This window comes from Panthera leo, chromosome E1 (genome assembly GCF_018350215.1).
Source record: "Panthera leo isolate Ple1 chromosome E1, P.leo_Ple1_pat1.1, whole genome shotgun sequence".
Taxonomy (NCBI): domain Eukaryota; kingdom Metazoa; phylum Chordata; class Mammalia; order Carnivora; family Felidae; genus Panthera; species Panthera leo.
The window spans coordinates 60,555,547-60,572,447 of record NC_056692.1 but is presented as its reverse complement, the minus strand read 5'-3'; the positions used below and the strand labels follow the sequence as shown (position 1 = coordinate 60,572,447).

Below are 16,901 nucleotides of genomic sequence, written 5' to 3'. Positions count from 1 at the left end.
GTAAACTTGCTGGCGGTAATGGTTGCGCACTAAAACCTACCGAATCGTAGCCTCTAAATGCGTGAATTGAGCGGTATGTGAACTGTCAACAGAGCTGCTCACACACACACGCACCCACGCGGGACGGCGAGCCTGGGAAATCCCCCACCGCCCCGGACGGACACGTTCTGAGTTTGCTTCCACTGGAGGACGGCGGACAGGCTGGCCCTGCTCTCCTTCCAGGCTTCCTGGCCGGCCCAAGAGGTCAGAGGGAGTTTGGGCTAAGGGGAAGGGGACAGGGACTTTGGCAGGGCGTCGAAACCGCAGCGCCAGGTGCAGTGGGAATGGTGCGGGGACACAGGCGACCCTCACAGCCGCGCCGCGGACGGATGGGGGCGGAGCGTGGCTGCTCCCGGAGAGCGGGCCGTGGGGGCGGGGCCTGTAGGGGGCGGTGTCTGGCCGGAGAGGCGCCCCGCCCCCCCTCCTTTTGGGTGAGCCGCTTCTACCGCCGCTCTGGACCAATGGGACGCCCGGGGGGGGGGGGGGGGGGGGGGGCTCCGTCGGTTAGGAGCCTGACTCCCGACTTCGCCTCTGGTCACGATCTCACGGTTCCTGGTTGGAGCCCCCGCGTGGGGCTCCTCGCTGGCAGGCTCACCGACAGTGCCAAGCCTGCTTGGGATTCTCTCTCTCTCTCTGCCCCTTCCCCATTCTCTCTCGTTCTCTTTCTGTCTCAAAATAAATAAACTATAAATACACAAACAAACCAATAAAGGCCCCAGGTGGAGGGGGAACACACCCTGGGAGATCCGGGCATCAGTGAGTTTTTGAGGGAGGAGACCGCACAGGCCAGAGCTGGGAAGGGTGCGGTGAAACCCAGCTGGAGGTGAGGCCCAGGGAGGTCGCCCCAGCTGCAAAGGCCTGGCCTGGGAGCTGGGCATTCATCCACGTGTCATTCGTAAAACCAGTGTTTGCTGAGTGCCTATGATGTGCCGGGGGCTGCTGAGGTTAGTGTGAGGGGGACACTGAGAAGACTGTTTCCAGCAACAAGAATCCACCCGTGCCAGCCTTCTCACTCACTGTATTATTCCCGGTCCTCTTGCTGGCACTCTGAGGGAGGGTCTGGGGGCATTGACCTTGGCCCTTCTCAAGGCCGCACAACAAGTCAATGGCAGAGCAGGATTAGACAGCAGCATGCGAGCGGAGAGAGGGTTCTGGAGAATCCACGCCGGCCCACTCTGAGCCGTTCCGGACTCTGGAGGCTGCAGGTGGGGAAGCAGCCATCATAGCACAGCTTCAGCAAGCCTCCACCCTGCAAGGTGCTTCACAAATGGGAAAGTGAGGGGGCACCTGGGGGACTCAGTCAGTTAAGCGTCTGACTTTTGTTTCGGGCTTAGGTCATGATCTCATGGTTCTTGTGTTTGAGCCCTGCATCAGGCTCTGTGCTGACAGGGCAGAGCCTGCTTGGGATTCTCTCACTCTCTCTCTCTCTCTCTCTCTCTCTGCCCCTCCCCAGCTCACACTGTCTTTGTCGCTCTCAAAAACCAAAACCAAAACCAAAACCAAAACAAATGGGAAAGTGAGGACTACACAGGGCACCTGCAACGTGGTGCTGGGGTAACCGGGCCTCGGACCTTGGCACAGGCCCCTGGTAAGTGGCTCCTCAAAGAAGCTGCCTCTGCTCCTGCATATGCTTCTTGCGGGCACGCCCTCACTACGGCCATGGATTAAAACACAAGCAAGGCCTTTGGCCCTGCTGTTGGCTGATTATCCTGACCAATTCCAAGCATAAATGGGTGTAGTGGGCAGAACCCTGGAGCCTGAGGGAGGCCCAAAGAATTGCAACTTCTTTTTGAGGGAAGACACTTAGTCCCCAGGATGAGACTGCTGGCCAGTGATCAGCCCAGGGCAGCTAAGGGAGTGGCGGTCTGTCCTTCTAGGTCCCTTTGTGTTCCCAGTTTGTACTCATGGCTTTCTCAGGAGGGGAAACAGGGCACACCGTTCATCAGGGAATTCTGCCAACAAGGCTATTTGTACTAGTTTGGCAATGCCCCTTCCCTCCCCCCATCCCATAAGACTGAGGAACCAGGCTGACACATAGCCATGGGGCATTTCCAATTGCCCACCATTCACTAGCGGCAGACAGATCATGATTTACCTGGTGACCTCTCCTGTCTCCAGGCACTGTTTCGCAATACTCAGGAATTGACAGCAGTCTCCCAACCTGACCCCCAACTGTTTTGTGGCAGGGGCTGCACTCCTGAGACCCGGGAGCCTCTGGAGCAAGCGCGCTCGCTCAGCACTGCTTTCTTCCTCTGCCTCCTGCAGAGGCGGTCCCTGCCCCTCAACTTGTGCTGCCATCTCGCTCAGAGTAGTAGATACTTGCTAAATGTTCAAAAGTATGTATTAACATTATGTACTATGGTTCTTCCTTTTGAGCTGGGGCAGGGCATGGGCCTCTAGAGGCAACGACCTGAAAGTCATTCTTTATTGGTTTGGGTGCCTCTCTGGAGGATTGCCTTCCCACTGATCCCAATCAAGGCTCCAGCTCTTGAAGCCCGCCATCATTTTGAAGTTTACCATTCTTCTGAAAGGAAGAACATTCAGACCCAACACAAATTAGAGAGAAAAGTTGATTCAGTCTTCAGGAAGATGGGACTCAGAGGCAGGCCGGCGGGCCTCGCCCATTGAAACCCCGGCAGCAGGCGCCAGGCTTGGGTGCGAGCATGGGCAGGCAGCAGCGGGCAGTGCCATGTGGAGGTGCACGGTAGGACCGGGGCGGGGGGGGGGGGGTGGGGGCTGGGGGGGGACAGGGGAATCCTGAGCAGACTACCAGACAGTCCGAGAGGCCCTGCACACCTGTGTCCCAGCCCGTATCCCAGCCCGTGTCCCAGCCTGTGTCCTGTGCGTCCCAGCGCCTAGAGGGACAGGCTCGGCCCCTTCTTTCCCTCTCGTAAAAAGCACTGCCTGGGGCCTGTCCCAGGTCTATTGCGGGGAGCCGCTGGCTTCCGAGACACCTGCGAGGACAAACGAAGTCCCCTGCGCCAGCACGTGGAGCCTGCATGTGGGAACAGGCCGAGAGGGGTCCCCCTTGCTGCAGCGGCGAAGCAAAGAGTGTGGAGGGGACCAGCCGGGCGTCCCGGGGTCTCCAGGTCTCCGGCGAGCGCAGGCCGCGGCCCCTGCCCGGCCCCGGCCGGCTCCGCCCCCTCCTCGTCGCCCGTAGCCCCGGCCCCGCCCCTCGGGCAGCGCGGTCCCGCCCCTCCGGGTTGCTAGGGGAAGTGACGTCACAGCGCGATGGCGGCGGCTCCTTCAGGCAGCTGAAGGGGGATTTAGGCCCGGAAGATCCGAGTCCATCCGCGGCGGGGAGAGGGCGAGCGGGGTCGGCCGGGGCCGGAGCAGGGGCGGCGGCGCTCGGACTGTCCCATCCGCCCCGTATTGAGGCGCTGGGAGCAGCCGGGCGGCCGGAAAGCGATGGTGAAAGCGGGGCCGTGAGGGGGGCGGAGCCGGCAGCCCGACCCGCCGTAGCGGCAGCAGCGGCGCCGCCTCCCCGAGCTCAGACCCAGGAAGCGGCCGGGAGGGCAAGAGCGAGCCGGATCCGCCGCCGTCGCCACCATGGAGCTCAGAGTCGGGAACAGGTACCGGCTGGGCCGGAAGATCGGTAGCGGCTCCTTCGGAGACATCTATCTCGGTGAGGCGCCCCTCCCCCTCCCGAGCTCGGGCCGCCCCTCGACCAGCGTCCGCCCGGCCCACCCCCACCCCCACCCCGGTCCCCGGCCCCCGGCCCGGGATCCCGGACACCTCCGGATCCCGGAGCTCGCCCCGAGGACCCCAGGGCCCAGGACCGGCCCCCTCCGGCCCTCGTCCAGCTCCCGCCCCGGGGACCCCACCCCAGACCCCGCCCCGGGACTCCCCTCTCCGGCCTGCGGCTGTGACCGGGACCCCTGTCCCCTCCCACCCGTCCGGTTCGTGCCCCCGCAGCTCCCCAGGCGGGTGTGGAGCGGCTGGAACTCTCGGCCTTCCGGTGGGGTCCGGCCCGTGCCCCCGGGGGCACCTGCCCAAACGTGCGCCCGGGGCCGCCGGGGAGTGGCCCTGGGCCTCGGCCCGAGACCGTGGCCGCTCGCTGCGGCCCGCCCGCCCGGTGTCGCGCCTGGGTGTCCCCCGCAGGCAGACAAAGGCCGCCGGGCGGGTGCGCGGCCCCCTGTGTCGTGTACACGTGGGGGTGGGCACGGCGAAAGTCCAGGGCGCCGGTCTGAGGCTTCCGCGTCCCTCGGTGCCCTTTGCGACGACGCAGCCCTAGCCAACCGGCTCCTCTGGGTCTGGACCTTGGGCTACTCGGCCGCAGCACCGAGCGCGGGGTCGCCCCGGTGGGTCGGGTCCTCTGCCTGGTCCAGTGGTAGTGGAGTACATGTTGCGCATCCGAGTTCCGCCCAGGGTACCTGGACATAAACCAGAGTGGGATTCAGGTGAGTGTAGACGAAGTCGGTGTTAAGATGCTGGCAGAATTAGAGGCAAATAAAGTGGCAGAGCTCTCTGTACTCGTGAGGTCGTCCTCTGGGCTGTTAAAAATCTCAAGATGGATTTGAAGAACATGTATGGGGTTAGAAAGTTCTGGATCGCTTCAGATTTACAGTGGGGGAGTACACACATACACGTGTAGAATAGTTGGCCTCAGTCCGAAAGTCGGGAATTTAAACACGACTTCTCTGCATCTCTCAGAGGAAGCGGGTGAGTGAACCCATGCCCCCTGGACGTGGCAGAGGAGCGCGTGCAGAGGGGTGTTGGTGTTGCGCAAGTTTGGGGTAAACACGTCCTGTTGTGCAGCCCCTGCCCGTGTACCTGTCAGAGGGGTCAGGCGTAGCTTCCGTCAGTCACGCTTCTGGTTCTGCTCTTCAGCAGCTGGTCCCATCCCTCCCTCTTGTCACCTGGAGAGGGTGCACCCCTAGGTTGTCAAGTGTCAGGAGGCCACGCGTTTGTGCGCTTCATGACTGCTTGGGGTGCCTCCCTGCCCCACGCGGTACGGACGCCTTCTCGTCTGCCCTACTGGACAAAAGACCCTTTGGGGACGTTGCTCTCCAGCAGTCAGCCGGCTGCCTTCTCGGCAGTGTTCATTTAGGGAGAATTGCTGGGTGAACGTGGGCCGTTTGCATCATTTATAGCTCAGTGAACTTTGGCCAAAGTTTTCACCTAGGACCTAGGAGCCGTACTGAAGTCGTCCATTAGCGGCCCATACCCAGCATCGAGAAGTAGGTATCTGGAAACCGTGTGTCCTCTGGTTGAGACCTTGCTAGGCAGCTCTGTGCTTTGTGCAGCTGGGTTCAGACCGTCAGAGCTCAGTGGGGAGCCCCGCTGCTTATTGCCCGTGGCGTCCCTCTGGGCCTCACCGTGTGTGGGCCACACCAGTAGCCCTTGATGCACGGGTGGGGCTGACCCGTCCCAGAGGGGTCTGTCCTCGGTCTCCTCCGTGTGCCTTCTGAGACCGATGGATTGCGCCTCTCACAGCCTTGCTCCCAGCGCCCAAATGGCCCATCCGTGAGGTACACTTAGGAGTCGTGTGCGTGGGGTTGGACACGACTGATCGTTGCCACCAGCCTCGGCCTTCGGCCCACACGGGTCCATTGAGGCTAAGCGCTCCTCCACCATGGAAAAGCGAGGCGATCTCGTATGTGAGTGAGTGATTCGTGGCTGGAAAGGCGGGTCTGAGGAAGCCCGCCCTCTGCCGGAGTTGGGGGTCAGAGATGGCTGCTCCAAGGACCACGGGGTGGGTTGCGCCATCCATACGTGGTTTCTTCCTGTTGAGGTAACTGATTAGGCATGACTTAAGGAATCAGGTCTTCACGTCTCAAAAACCATCATGGCCCACGGATTCTGGTGTGATTATAATTTAAATCATTTCTCCTGTCATTTTGCTATTGATCAGAACACTCTCGACTCCTCCCTGTAGGTTCCTCTTGTTGTTAGCCTGGCTTGTGGGGTCTCGGATTTCCGCCTGGGACTTTCTGTGCTTTCAGATGTTTGAAACCGTGAGGAGGGGAGGCCGGCCATCTCTGCGCCTGCTGAGGTGACGTGCTCACGCAGCACTGCGCCCTGCCAGTTCTTCGGGTCCTTCCCACGGTTGCCCCTTTAAAGAGAGGCGGTATCTCGGGGCTGTTTCTCTGACGCCCGGCCTTCAGAAACTGTATGTACTTGAGCCGCCGTGGACCTCCAAATGTGCAGCCGGGTCCTCAGTCGACCTCTCCGGGCTTGCCACATCCCAGAGGCTCTTGGGAAGGGCGGGCCGGGAAGGCCTCCGAGCCTGGTGTGGCCGCCGGGCGTGAGGCGAAGCCTCCCCGGCACCGCGCTTCCCTCAGCTTTAGCCTCCACACGCTTTGGCCCCTCGCTGCTGGAGGTGATGTTTCTGAGGCACTGGACACCAGAAGCCCTTTCACTTGCCGGCAGTGCGCCCTTCTACCTCTGTTAGCATCTGAGAACAGAGGGGAACCGTGTTCTTAACGTGGACCACCTGTTCTCGGGGTGACCGGCAGAGCTCGGGGACGAAGGGCGTGCGTGCAGGGACGTGCTAAAGCCAGGCTGCGTTCTGTTTGGCCAGTGTTCCACAGTGTCTGCGAGCCCCCTGTTCTGGACCGCGTTTGTCTTCGGGAGGCTGGCGGAAGGGTCCTCGGACCCCTCCCACCTCCTCCCCCTGCCATTCACGATTGGTGGAATGGAAGTTGTCTTCCTGCCTGTGTTGGCCTTTGTGTTCTACCCTGTCACTCCCATCAGTTTATCAGAGGACGCCCTCTCCTGCCTGTGTTACCTGTGTTACCCAGATGGGCTGTGCGGTCAGAATCTTCGTGTACAGAAGCACCTTTCGAGAGCTAAAGCTTAATAGGCAGTCTTTGCATACGTGATTTTCATGTGTTCCCTCTCACTCTCCTTTCTCTTCAGGAGCACCGTGCAAGGATGTCTGGCACGCAGTAGGGGTTCCAGAGTGGTGGCTAGCTGGCCAGGAGAGAAGACTAGTTGTCTGCACTGGCTGAAGCTTTCCTGGTCACCGGCCTGCGTTCTTTAGGGTGGTGGCTTGAACTTGGGTGTCTCTGATGAGAAGCTGCGGTGCTGCATTGGCTGCCTTGTCGACATTTGCCCTGTGAGAGTGACCTTTGCCTGGCTGCCCAGAGGCCTCTCCCTATTTCTTCTTTGATAAGACCGTCCTCAGTGGGAGTTGGGCATAAGGACAGCTGTATCAGGACAGGATCGGGCTTGGGGTTAGGTTCGCTTAATTCATCATCTGACTTTGCTCAACTTGAGAGACGTGATTTTGTTTCTTTATGACCACCGTTAAGCCAAGTCTAAGCCTGGAGAGGGGAAGTCTTGTCCCACTGGGTGGGGCTGTTTAGCTGCAGGAGTTGAGGTTGTTTGGGAGAGGAGGCTGCTTAGTGTAAACAGACACCGCGGATTGCCTTGTGAATACGAAACACAGTGCTCAGTGACGTCTCTTGAATTCTTGTCCCCTTTCTAGAAGTACTTCTAAAAGTTAGTTGTGCTAAAGGACCAGGTTTTGTAATTTCCAGTCCTTCGTAGACCAGTACTTTTGTGAAGTAAGATTAAAATGTTGCAGGAATGTCACTTTGCCGGGAGAGCTCCTCAGGGTTCGCTCACTGCCTTGTATTGGTCCCTCACGGACTGGTGGTAGTTTGAGGACTAGACCTGGAGCGGCACTGCCAGTTGAAGCAGGAAGTGTGCCATCAGCTGTAGGAGGTGGGACAGGACTGCAGGGCTTTGGGGCTGTGGACTGGTGGACGTTGGTTTCGCCTGTGACGTTTGTTTCCCTTGGAAGGCACAGAACTTGAAGCCGGACTGCTCAGTACTTCCCCCTCAATGGGCAGAGACCTCACAGGGAGGCAGCTGAGCGTATGCTGCTCTTTCATTAATTGCAGAACCCAAGCCAAGCCTTTCTTTGGGCCATCAGACTCAGGGCGACTTTCACAGTTGTGATCCTGGGGGAGGCTGGTTCTGTTGCTGCCGTGATCCTGGGGGAGGACTGTGTCTGTTCACTGTGATCCTGGGGGAGTCTGGTTGTTTGCTGCTGTGATCCTGGAGGAGGCTGGCTCTATTACTGGTGTGATCCTGCAGGAAGGCTGGCACCATGTTAGGAGGATGGAATTCATACCGTATTCCAGAGTTGCCTACGGCCATTTGTCTCTGAGACTGTCAGTATTGCTGCGTTGATGGCCAGACGTTTGCATTATGAGCCACAGTAGAGCGGAGCTAGAATGTTCTCTGCCTTCTTGAAGGTGCTAGTCTGGTAGATAGCCCGTGTGGGTCCAGGCTGTCTCGTCATTGAATGCCTGCCGTGTGGCAAGGGTGACAGTGCTGATGGTTGGAGATACAAGAGTGCTCTCGCTAAAGGCCCCACTGCTTGTGCTTTGGGGAACAGCGTTGCTGATGTAACCAGCACGCTGAGTCATCTTCTCTGTGTCTCCTGGGCTGGCGGGTTCAGCTCTGAGTCCAGGTCCTCGCAGGAACTCCCAGCACATCTCCCGTTTGCACGGTACATTTACAATGAAGTCATTTCTCTTGTAATTGGACAGATGTCGCAAATGTGGAAGAACGAAGCGTATTACCTGTCTTCCTTCTGAGTGCCCAAAAGAGCATCTGTGGAATAGTAAACGAAGTTCTTAAATCTACAAGGGTCACTTGCAGCGATCAGATGGTGGTTATTTCCCCGGTTTGGGATCCAGGCCCATCAGGAGCACTGCACTTCTTGCGGCCGTCTAAGCAGACGCAGGGGGACTTTGGGGACTCTTGGGCGTTTGCTGGACACATGAACAGCAGCAGGCAGCATTCCTACAGGCCAGTCATGGCTTTAGTGCTTGCCGATCTTATTCTGCCTTTGTTTAGGGATCTCAAGGTGCTTTGTAACCAGTAGTCCATTCCTCTGTGCAACTTTCTCGTGAGACAGACTGCACATCTTCCCACTAAACTCAGATGGAGAGAGAAACAGAGTCACTTGAGGACTGGCCAGATTCCTTTGTCCACCACCACGATCTCCGTGGGAGGAAAATGTCCCGGGTCTATTGAGCTGTTGGAACCAGTGCAGATAAACGTACTACTGGGAAGGATTTATACTGTGGACCCCCTTATCCGCAGGGGACACATTCCAGGACCCCCAGGGGATGCCCGAAACGGCAGACAGTACCGAACACTACGCATTCCACGTTTTTTCCTAGACGTACGCGCCCACGATAATGTTTATAAGTTAAGCGCGGTAAGAGACTAGGATGATAGCTAATAAGAAAATAGAGCAATTAGAGCCATATGTTGTAAATAAAGTCCTGTGACTGTGGTCTCGGCACAGCCTTACCGAGCTGTCTCCCCTTTCCTGTGATGCCGTGAGACAGAGAAATGCCTGCGTGAGGAGACGGAGGAGGTGGACGCTGTGGGTGTGTGACAGTAGGTCAGGAGGGGGACCGTGGGTTTCCAGACCTGCAGGGAAAGGGGACACCTATACTTAGAAGGCACCTAGGGGAGAACCGGATGTGTTCTGTTTGAGACTCTCCCTTTCTTGCCAGCTGAAGCCCCTTGAGGAAGGTTCTGCAGGTGCAGCTTGGGGCCAGAATGCTGTCATATTCACAGTCCCTTAAGCGAAGTAGAGCAGAGAGAGAACTTTTTTTTTTTTTTTTTTTTTTTTTTAGTTTTATTTAAGTAATCTCTGCACTCAATGTGGCGCTGGAACTCGGCGACACCAAGAGTCACACGCTACTCCTACTGAGCCAGCCAGGCACCCCAGATAGAGAACGTTTTTAGAGAAAAACTGAATTTGCCTTTAAACTCGTGGGCTGGTAATCAGGAGGTATTTGCAAATGTTTTGCCGGTTTTAGCATAAAACTAACAACAAGTATGTGACAAGTTCATGTTGCATAGGTGTAGTTTGGGCTCTGAGAACGAGTCTACCCTCTGGTATGGTGTCCGTGTTCAGTGGACATCCTGTTCCCCAGGAAGGGAGAGGTTGCTGGGTTCCTTGTGGGAACCGAGCATCCTGGAAAAGCGCCCGAGTGTTTGGAGGTGTGTGCGGTTCGAAGCCCGGTCTGGGTGGACTTAGCTAGGTGGGGGTTTGGTAAAAAGAAGGCTCACACCCACCTACTTGTCCAGGCAGCACGGAGAAACGGGGAGCACACAGTCACCCTGGAACTCCCCCACTGCCTGGCCTTGGGAATGCGAGGGCCGAGCAACAGATAGACAGGAAGGTTTGGGGCAGGAAAGATGGGAGCCCTGTGGACAGAAGTGCACTGCCCTGTCCCTGGCTTTCCCATTGACACGGTCAGGTGGAGACATGGAAATGAGCGATGAAACGCTAAGGGAGACTTTCCTATACCCATCAAAAACTTCTGTTTAAACAGTGAAAGTAATGATTTTCCACAGGGGTTTGTTAACCACTGACCCCGTCTCATGGTAGAAAGCAGAGCAGAGGGTCTGTAGTGTGTTGTAGCATTGCTCTGGGTGGTGGACACCAGATTATTAATGTTTGTGATTTTCTTTCTTTGCCAAGGTACGGACATTGCTGCAGGAGAAGAAGTTGCCATCAAGCTTGAATGTGTCAAAACCAAACACCCTCAGCTCCACATTGAGAGCAAAATCTACAAAATGATGCAGGGAGGAGGTATGCCCTTTACCTGTTCAAAAGAAAACCAGGGTTGTATTTGATGAGGGAGAATGCGTCGTGAACCAGAGCCTCTGGTGTATTCGGGGAAGGGAGGAGAAGGGTCACGTGGCTTCCTTCAGACCCTGAGGCCTGCAGGGGGCCTCACTCAACGTAGAGCATGATTTTACGCTTTTCCTTAGCTTCACGTCAGCTGATAGTGTCTTCGGACTCCGGGTTCATGCGAATTGTGATTTTTCAGACACAGATTGTTGTGTGTACTGCCTCAGTCACATGCTTTGCCCCCAGTTTTGGGGGAGTCCCTTCAGACGCTCCTGAGTGAAGTGGAGTTTGAACTCAGTGAACTCTGTGATCCCCTCCAGCTCAATTACTGTCCCAATCCTGTGAAACCTCTCGGGCCTAAGGGTGCCCGATGTCTGGTTTCCGAGTCTTTTGGAATTCTCTGGACTTCAGAATAGTTTGGCTAATGGAGCAAGAGGGGATTTTATTGGGGGTCTCAGTCCCGAAGACACTGCAGCATTTGGAAGGACATAACCACGCTCGACCTTAAGGAGCCCCCCATCCCTGGCAGCAGGGCTCTGTGTGTAGAGAGTGGAGGTGCTGCGTCCTCTTCGGAAATCCTTCACAGTGGATGCCTCTATGGTACTTTCATAGTTTGGGTGTTCTTGGCGCTTTGCCAAGTGAAAACTTTAGAGTCTGAATTTGCTTTTTTGTCAGGGGAACAGTGGGGGTTGGCGATTCCACTCTGGCATGTCCCCTCCCTCCCCCAAAATCTGTGCTGCTACGAGCAACCGACGTTTCTTGCTTTACGCAGGAGCAAGTGTCTCTTTAGCAGCAACACACATGGACCCGCAGGACCCATCGCAGATGGGGTCCTTTCTTGGGACCAGAGGAGGCTGTGGGCCCTTGACTGGCACCCGGGGGTGAAAATCACCCCTTGTTGGCCTCAGGGAGTGGTCAGCAGAGGACCCAGATGGCATGGCTGCTCCCTGGCCATCCTCAGCAGAGGGTAGGCTCCTCAGGTATCAGGGATGGTCTGTACCATTTCGAAGGTGGTGAGAATGAGGTGACTCGGGACGTGGCCTTCATGGCTGGGGTGAGTCTGGTGCTGGAGGTTGAATAAAGCCGCCTCCCAGCTTAAAAGCCTGGTTGAATGTTAAGGAGCAGTATCTCTGTGAGCTGGAGGGCCAGAGGGCAGCAGGGAAGAAATCAGTTGGCTGACGCCCCAGACAGGAGTCGGTGAAGGGGCTGAGACTGTAAACAGAGAAGAGCTCATTCTGTTTAGCATGGGCCTTCTCCATCCCCGCACCGTGGCCTCTGTCGTGGGACTAGGTGCCCAGGCTGCAGCGCTGCAGCTCATTTTGAAACCTGGACTTTAAGATTTAAAGGACCACTTGCTTTCTTAGTCTCCCTGTCCACCTTCTCTCGGGTCCTAGAAATCTGGGACCTTCCCCCATCTGGCCATCCCCCACACGTAGATGAGTTTTACTCCTTTTTTTGTTGATGTTGTTGTTAACTTATTTTGAGTGTGTGAGAGCATGAATGGGGGAGGGGCAGAGAGAGAGAGAGAGAGGCACACAATCAAGTAGGCTCCGCGATGTCAGCCAGAGCCCGATGCAGGGCTCAGTCTCACCAACCAAGAGATCATGACCTTGAGCTGGTATCGAAAGTCGGATGCTTAATGGATTGAGCCACCAGGCTCCCCTACTCCTTTTTCAAATGTGCACTTGGTAGATATTATCAAGGTGTTTCAAAGACAAAACAAAGTGTAAAATGTCAGTTTTGGAAAACAGCTGATGTCCCGGAAGGCAGAGTGCATGGTGCCGGTGGTGTTCTGTGCCTCTCTCCTAAACAGGACGAAGCTAGGGCCGCATTGAGAAGATACAGGAATCCGCTTTGCTGCCAGTTAGCCTTCTGCGTCACCCCTCATGTGAGCGCACATCGCTTTGTCGTGGTGGAGGGACAGCAAGCGTCTCTGATTATGGCTCTTCTTACCTGCTTTGAACACTGCATTCTGGGCGTACTCGCACGTGGTCGATACTGACGGCATCATAGGAGGAAGCTCGAAGCTACGCGGCTGTCTTGCACTCTCCAGCTTGCTGTACAGGGTCGTCTGGACCCTGCCCGGACCATGGTGGTGGTGGTGTGCCTGGCTAGGGAGAGCTTAGGGACGGCTGCTTTCAGGCCGGCAGGCTGCCTGGGGGCGGAGTCGGCCTCACTTCAGACGCTGGCGCGTTTGCCACCACGACAGTCCTGTACGGTGGGTGTCACCAGCCTCGTGTCCCGAGTGAGGAAACATAGACCACTGCAGAACTTTCCAGAGGATAGAGATTTGAACCTGAGCGTTGTCGCACCCAGGCCACTGCCGCACAGCAGCTCTGCCTCTGGGGAGGTGTGCGCGGTCCTCCCTGGCAGTCAGCGGTCCGAGTGCGCCCCAGAGGCTTCCGCCTTCCCCACACCTGATCGCGGTGATGGACTAAAAAGTTGCAGTGGCAGAAATCTTGATTAGTTGTGTTGGCGAATGACTTGGGTAGACACCAGGTTCTTCTCAAAATGCAGCAGACTGACTGCCTGGCAGAACCTAGACATTAACTGCTCTTTCCCGTCCCGATGGCCCCCAAGTGGCTTCAGACCGCTCCCTTCTTTGGTAACCCCTCAGCAGAGAACGTTCGTTTAGTCCCCAGCTGCTTCCGGTGAAGGCTCGGGAGGGTGTGGCGTGTGGGTGCGAAGCCTGGGCCAGCGGTGAGGGTGAGCAAGTACCCCGGCGCGGGACAGGCGTGCGGCTTCCCCAAGTTCACTTTGGACAGTCGCCATCTTTCTATTAACGAGTGTTTCACAATCGCAGAGAGCACAGGGAACATGCGGGGATTGATACTAAAGTTAATGCCTGTAACTCCCACCTGCTTGAGAGGCAGCAGGGCCTCCCTGGGTACCGTACATGTGCCCACCCCCGGTGCACTCGGAGGGGAGGCCGCGGCCCAAGCTTCTCCCCCGACGTCCCTGCCTAGTTTGTTTCTAAATCTGTGTTTCTTTCACCCCACGAGAAATTTGTTTTTAAAAATCTAATAACCTCGTCTAGAAACGTGTGGCAATTTTGTTTACGGTTGTGTTGGGCTTGAGTTGCAAAAAACTTCGTGAAAATTTGTATTGGCATTAATGTTGAATACTGGAACTTCTCGCAGGTGGAAACAGAAGGCATTTACCTGTCCCTGTCCCCTCACTTTTCCCCCCGAGCGTATGTTCTGGTAGCTTTGGACCCCATCGAGTGTTGAAGACCACACATAGCTACACCAGGCGGCCCGTTTCCCATCCAGATGGCACAGGGGTGGGGGCAGCGTGTTCTGGCCCTGCTGTTCGAGCCCCACCGGCCTTGCTTGCTTGTGCGTGGGCTCCCAACAGCGGCACGCGATTTCAGATTTCTGATGTCACAGAGGAACAGCCTGTGGACACGCGGTGGGGACTTCCACGCGAATGGCTGTGTGGCTGACTGCTTCCTGGGGCCTCACCGCTCGGTTTGCAGTCTGCTCAGGACATAGCAGGCTACGTTTTCGGACCAGAGGACTCTTGAGAGCAAGGGTGCTCTGCTTTCCTACCGCATTTTTTCTGCTCCCTGATGCTGTGGTGGCAACTGCTAGTAAAGAAAAGTGCCGCCATTGGGACACCCCGTCGACGTGAACGGGCCGTGGGTCCTTGACACCCGTCTTCTAACCCACGCAGTCTTTGAATGTGCGCAGTCCGGTCGTCACGGGCTCTACAGCTTGCCCTTGACCCCGCGTGCTCCCCAGACACCCCCGAGCCGCCACAGCCGCAGGTCGGTGAAGTCACGTCTCCGTAAGCTTCTCCTCTCCTGCTTTGGGCACCCTGCGCTTGGGGACGGTGCCTCGAGGACATTCAGTCCCTGTTTCCTGGGAATGGCATCATGCGTCGTGGAGCAGGCCTGCAGGGTGGCCCCAGGTGCCGCGTGTGCCCACGGGGATGTGCTCCTGGACGGTCGGGTGCTCAGGGCTCCCCTCCTGCCTGCCTGGCGTCTGGGCTTCTGTTGGAGCCATGTCGTCTTTGGTGTCCCCTTGCCCACTTCTCTCTGATGTGGTATGGCGTGTCCTCCCTAGCACAGAAGGCAAGGGGCACGTTAAAGAACGAGAATGGGAAAGGAAGAAATCAAACTTATTATTTGGAAAGGAAACCCAGAAAGACACATTAGAGATAGGCTGGGTAACTTGCTTGCCCTGTAGGACTTACAGTCCAGTCGGTTCATTCCACCAACAGCAGTTACAAGATGTAACGTTTTCCCCTACATGCCAGTAAGTCTTTTTTTATTCGTTGTGTTTTTCCAGGGGAAGGGGAGGGTCAGTGCCTGTGTTATGAAAAGGGGGAGGTACTGGTGTGGCAAAACCATCACATCCCTACCCTCTAGGGATGGGGTCACTGAACCTGGAGGCTCAGCCTCCTGCAATTCAGGAACAAGAGGAGGGAGCCTGGGAGAGGACAGGTAGGCACATATGTCCCTCCTTCCCCAGAAAGTCAAGATTCCACAGAAAGCTTTGGTTTCCTGCATTAAACACGGAGTTACATTCACCCATCTCCTAAACAGTCTTGTGGCCCCTCTGACATACATGTCCTGACAGGGACACTCCTGAGGGACTTGGAAATCCAGTCGTCTTCCCTTCTTGGTCTCCCAGCCCCACTTTCTTCTTTCTTTCTTTTTCTTTTTTTTCATGTTTGTTTTAGAGACAGAGACAGACCATGAGTGAGGGAGGGGCAGAGAGAGAGGGAAACACAGAATCCGAAGCAGGCGGATTCGAACCCATGAACTGCCAGATCATGACCTGAGCTGAAGCCCGACCCCCAACCAGCTGAGCCACCCAGGTGCCCTTCCCAGCCCCACTTTCTGCATGGGAGCTCCCCCCCCCCCCCCCCCCCCCCCCCCCCGCCATGTGTCTTCCATAGGATTAGAGACTAAAGTAGGAAAGAAGGTTCAATGCATCTGAATACAGCAGTGTATTTGGCATGAATCACGTCAAAGATCAGTCTTGACTCGGGATTGGGAACAAGGAATAGCGTCTTCTGGCTTCTTCAGAATTTTGCATAAATCACTTAAGAGTTATGGAATCACCCCAGAAATTAAATTAAATGTGTGGGTGTTTAAGCTTTTTGGTGGGAGTGGGGTACAGAGGAAGGAATAGGGTAGGAGTCAAGTTTTCAGGACAGAAGATCTGGCCCAAAATAGGAAGTAGGGGAAGGGGACACCAAGAAAGGATGGATGGCTCAAGACACCCCCCCCCACCACCACCACGTGCACACATACTCTAAGAAGGGGTCCCTCAAGCCTGCGTTTGAGATCATTTGCCTGGTGCGGAGCCTTTTGTCAGATCATCTGGCTGTTTTTCTCTCAATACAAAAAGAAGTTTGTAAACCATAAAACCCCAGAAGAATATGGAGAAAGAGCAACTTGTCATGTTTACCCAAGTCAGGCCGCCTCTCGATCACTCAGCTGGCAGCTCGTGAGTCCTGTGGGCCTGGCAGACACAGCGATCTTAAGGGGGTGGCCAGGACCAGGATGACACGTGGCTCCCCCAGCGCGCTCCATCGCACGCACCACCGTGGCCCTATCCGCTGCTGCACCAGGACAGGATGCCGGCCCTGGACACCACAGTCTCTGGAAGCCGAGGCAGGAAAGCCCGGCATTATTCAAGGATAAAGACTTGGGGCCTTCATCTGGCACCCCAGGGCAGCTCAGGCTCTCTTACGAGCTGTCATGACCAACTTGAATTTTTTCAAACACACATGAACTGTTGTGCTGGTAGGCCTGGCCTGAGCCAGTGAAGGATCTGGTAGGTGAAGGGAGTCGAGGTCCTATGATCGGAGGTCCCGAGTAGGAACCCTTCGTCACGGGTATAGACCAGCCTCCCCTAGCCTTGGCTTCCTCTCAGTGCCTTCTCCTGACCCCTCTGCATCGCCTTTCCTGTTCAGACTGATTGCTGATCATCTAGGAGGAAGAGATCAAGTCATGGGGCAGCCCGGTTAAAAACTCGTCGCCCATGAAGGTGGAGGGGTTTCAAGAGGACCCTGGCAGAGGAGCCCACTCTAACTGGTAAAAGGAAGGTGGCTCCTGTGCTCTGCCAGCAGTTGTCCGTCCTGGTGGGACGGCAGAGTGCATTCCTGCTGCGCGATCCTGCGGCCGCTCCTGCCCGACATTGCTCTTTGCCCTGAGAGCCCGGCGCAGGAAGGAGGGCGTCACCTGGAAACACAAGACCGGAATGTTTACGTTAAGAGCGAAGTTAAAGTGCAC

At 56.5% G+C, this 16,901-nt stretch overlaps 2 protein-coding genes across 6 annotated transcripts in view; one reads left to right on the top strand and one right to left on the bottom strand.

The window, feature by feature from the left end:
- Positions 1–2,450: 2,450 nt before the first annotated feature.
- Positions 2,451–3,590, bottom strand: LOC122205902 (translation initiation factor IF-2-like). Its single transcript, XM_042914513.1, has 3 exons — positions 3,563–3,590; positions 2,836–3,528; positions 2,451–2,563 (listed from the first exon to the last, which is right to left on the bottom strand). The coding sequence occupies exons 1-3, from the start codon at positions 3,588–3,590 to the stop codon at positions 2,553–2,555; spliced, it is 732 nt and encodes a 243-aa protein (XP_042770447.1). The 3' UTR covers positions 2,451–2,552.
- The window catches only part of CSNK1D (casein kinase 1 delta), a 32,858-nt gene continuing 19,325 nt past the window's right edge, over positions 3,369–16,901 (top strand). For 3 of the 5 annotated variants that reach the window (XM_042917243.1, XM_042917245.1, XM_042917246.1), the window contains exons 1-2: positions 3,369–3,664; positions 10,502–10,612. In XM_042917243.1, the coding sequence (XP_042773177.1) occupies positions 3,589–3,664; positions 10,502–10,612 (187 nt within the window). In that variant the 5' untranslated portion in view covers positions 3,369–3,588. Of the gene's footprint in view, positions 3,665–4,264; positions 4,440–9,144; positions 9,221–10,501; positions 10,613–16,901 lie in introns of those variants that run through there. The other 2 variants (XM_042917244.1, XM_042917247.1) reach the window with 2 other exon arrangements.

What these genes read in the sequence shown, in the direction of transcription:
- LOC122205902 (XM_042914513.1), bottom strand. Translation starts at nt 3,590, where the DNA reads ATGGTGGCGACGGCGGCGGATCCGGCTC. An exon ending in GACGGCGGCGGATCCGGCTC is followed by an intron (nt 3,529 to 3,562) that starts GCTCTTGCCCTC and finishes CCTGGGTCTGAG; the next exon opens with CTCGGGGAGGCGGCGCCGCT.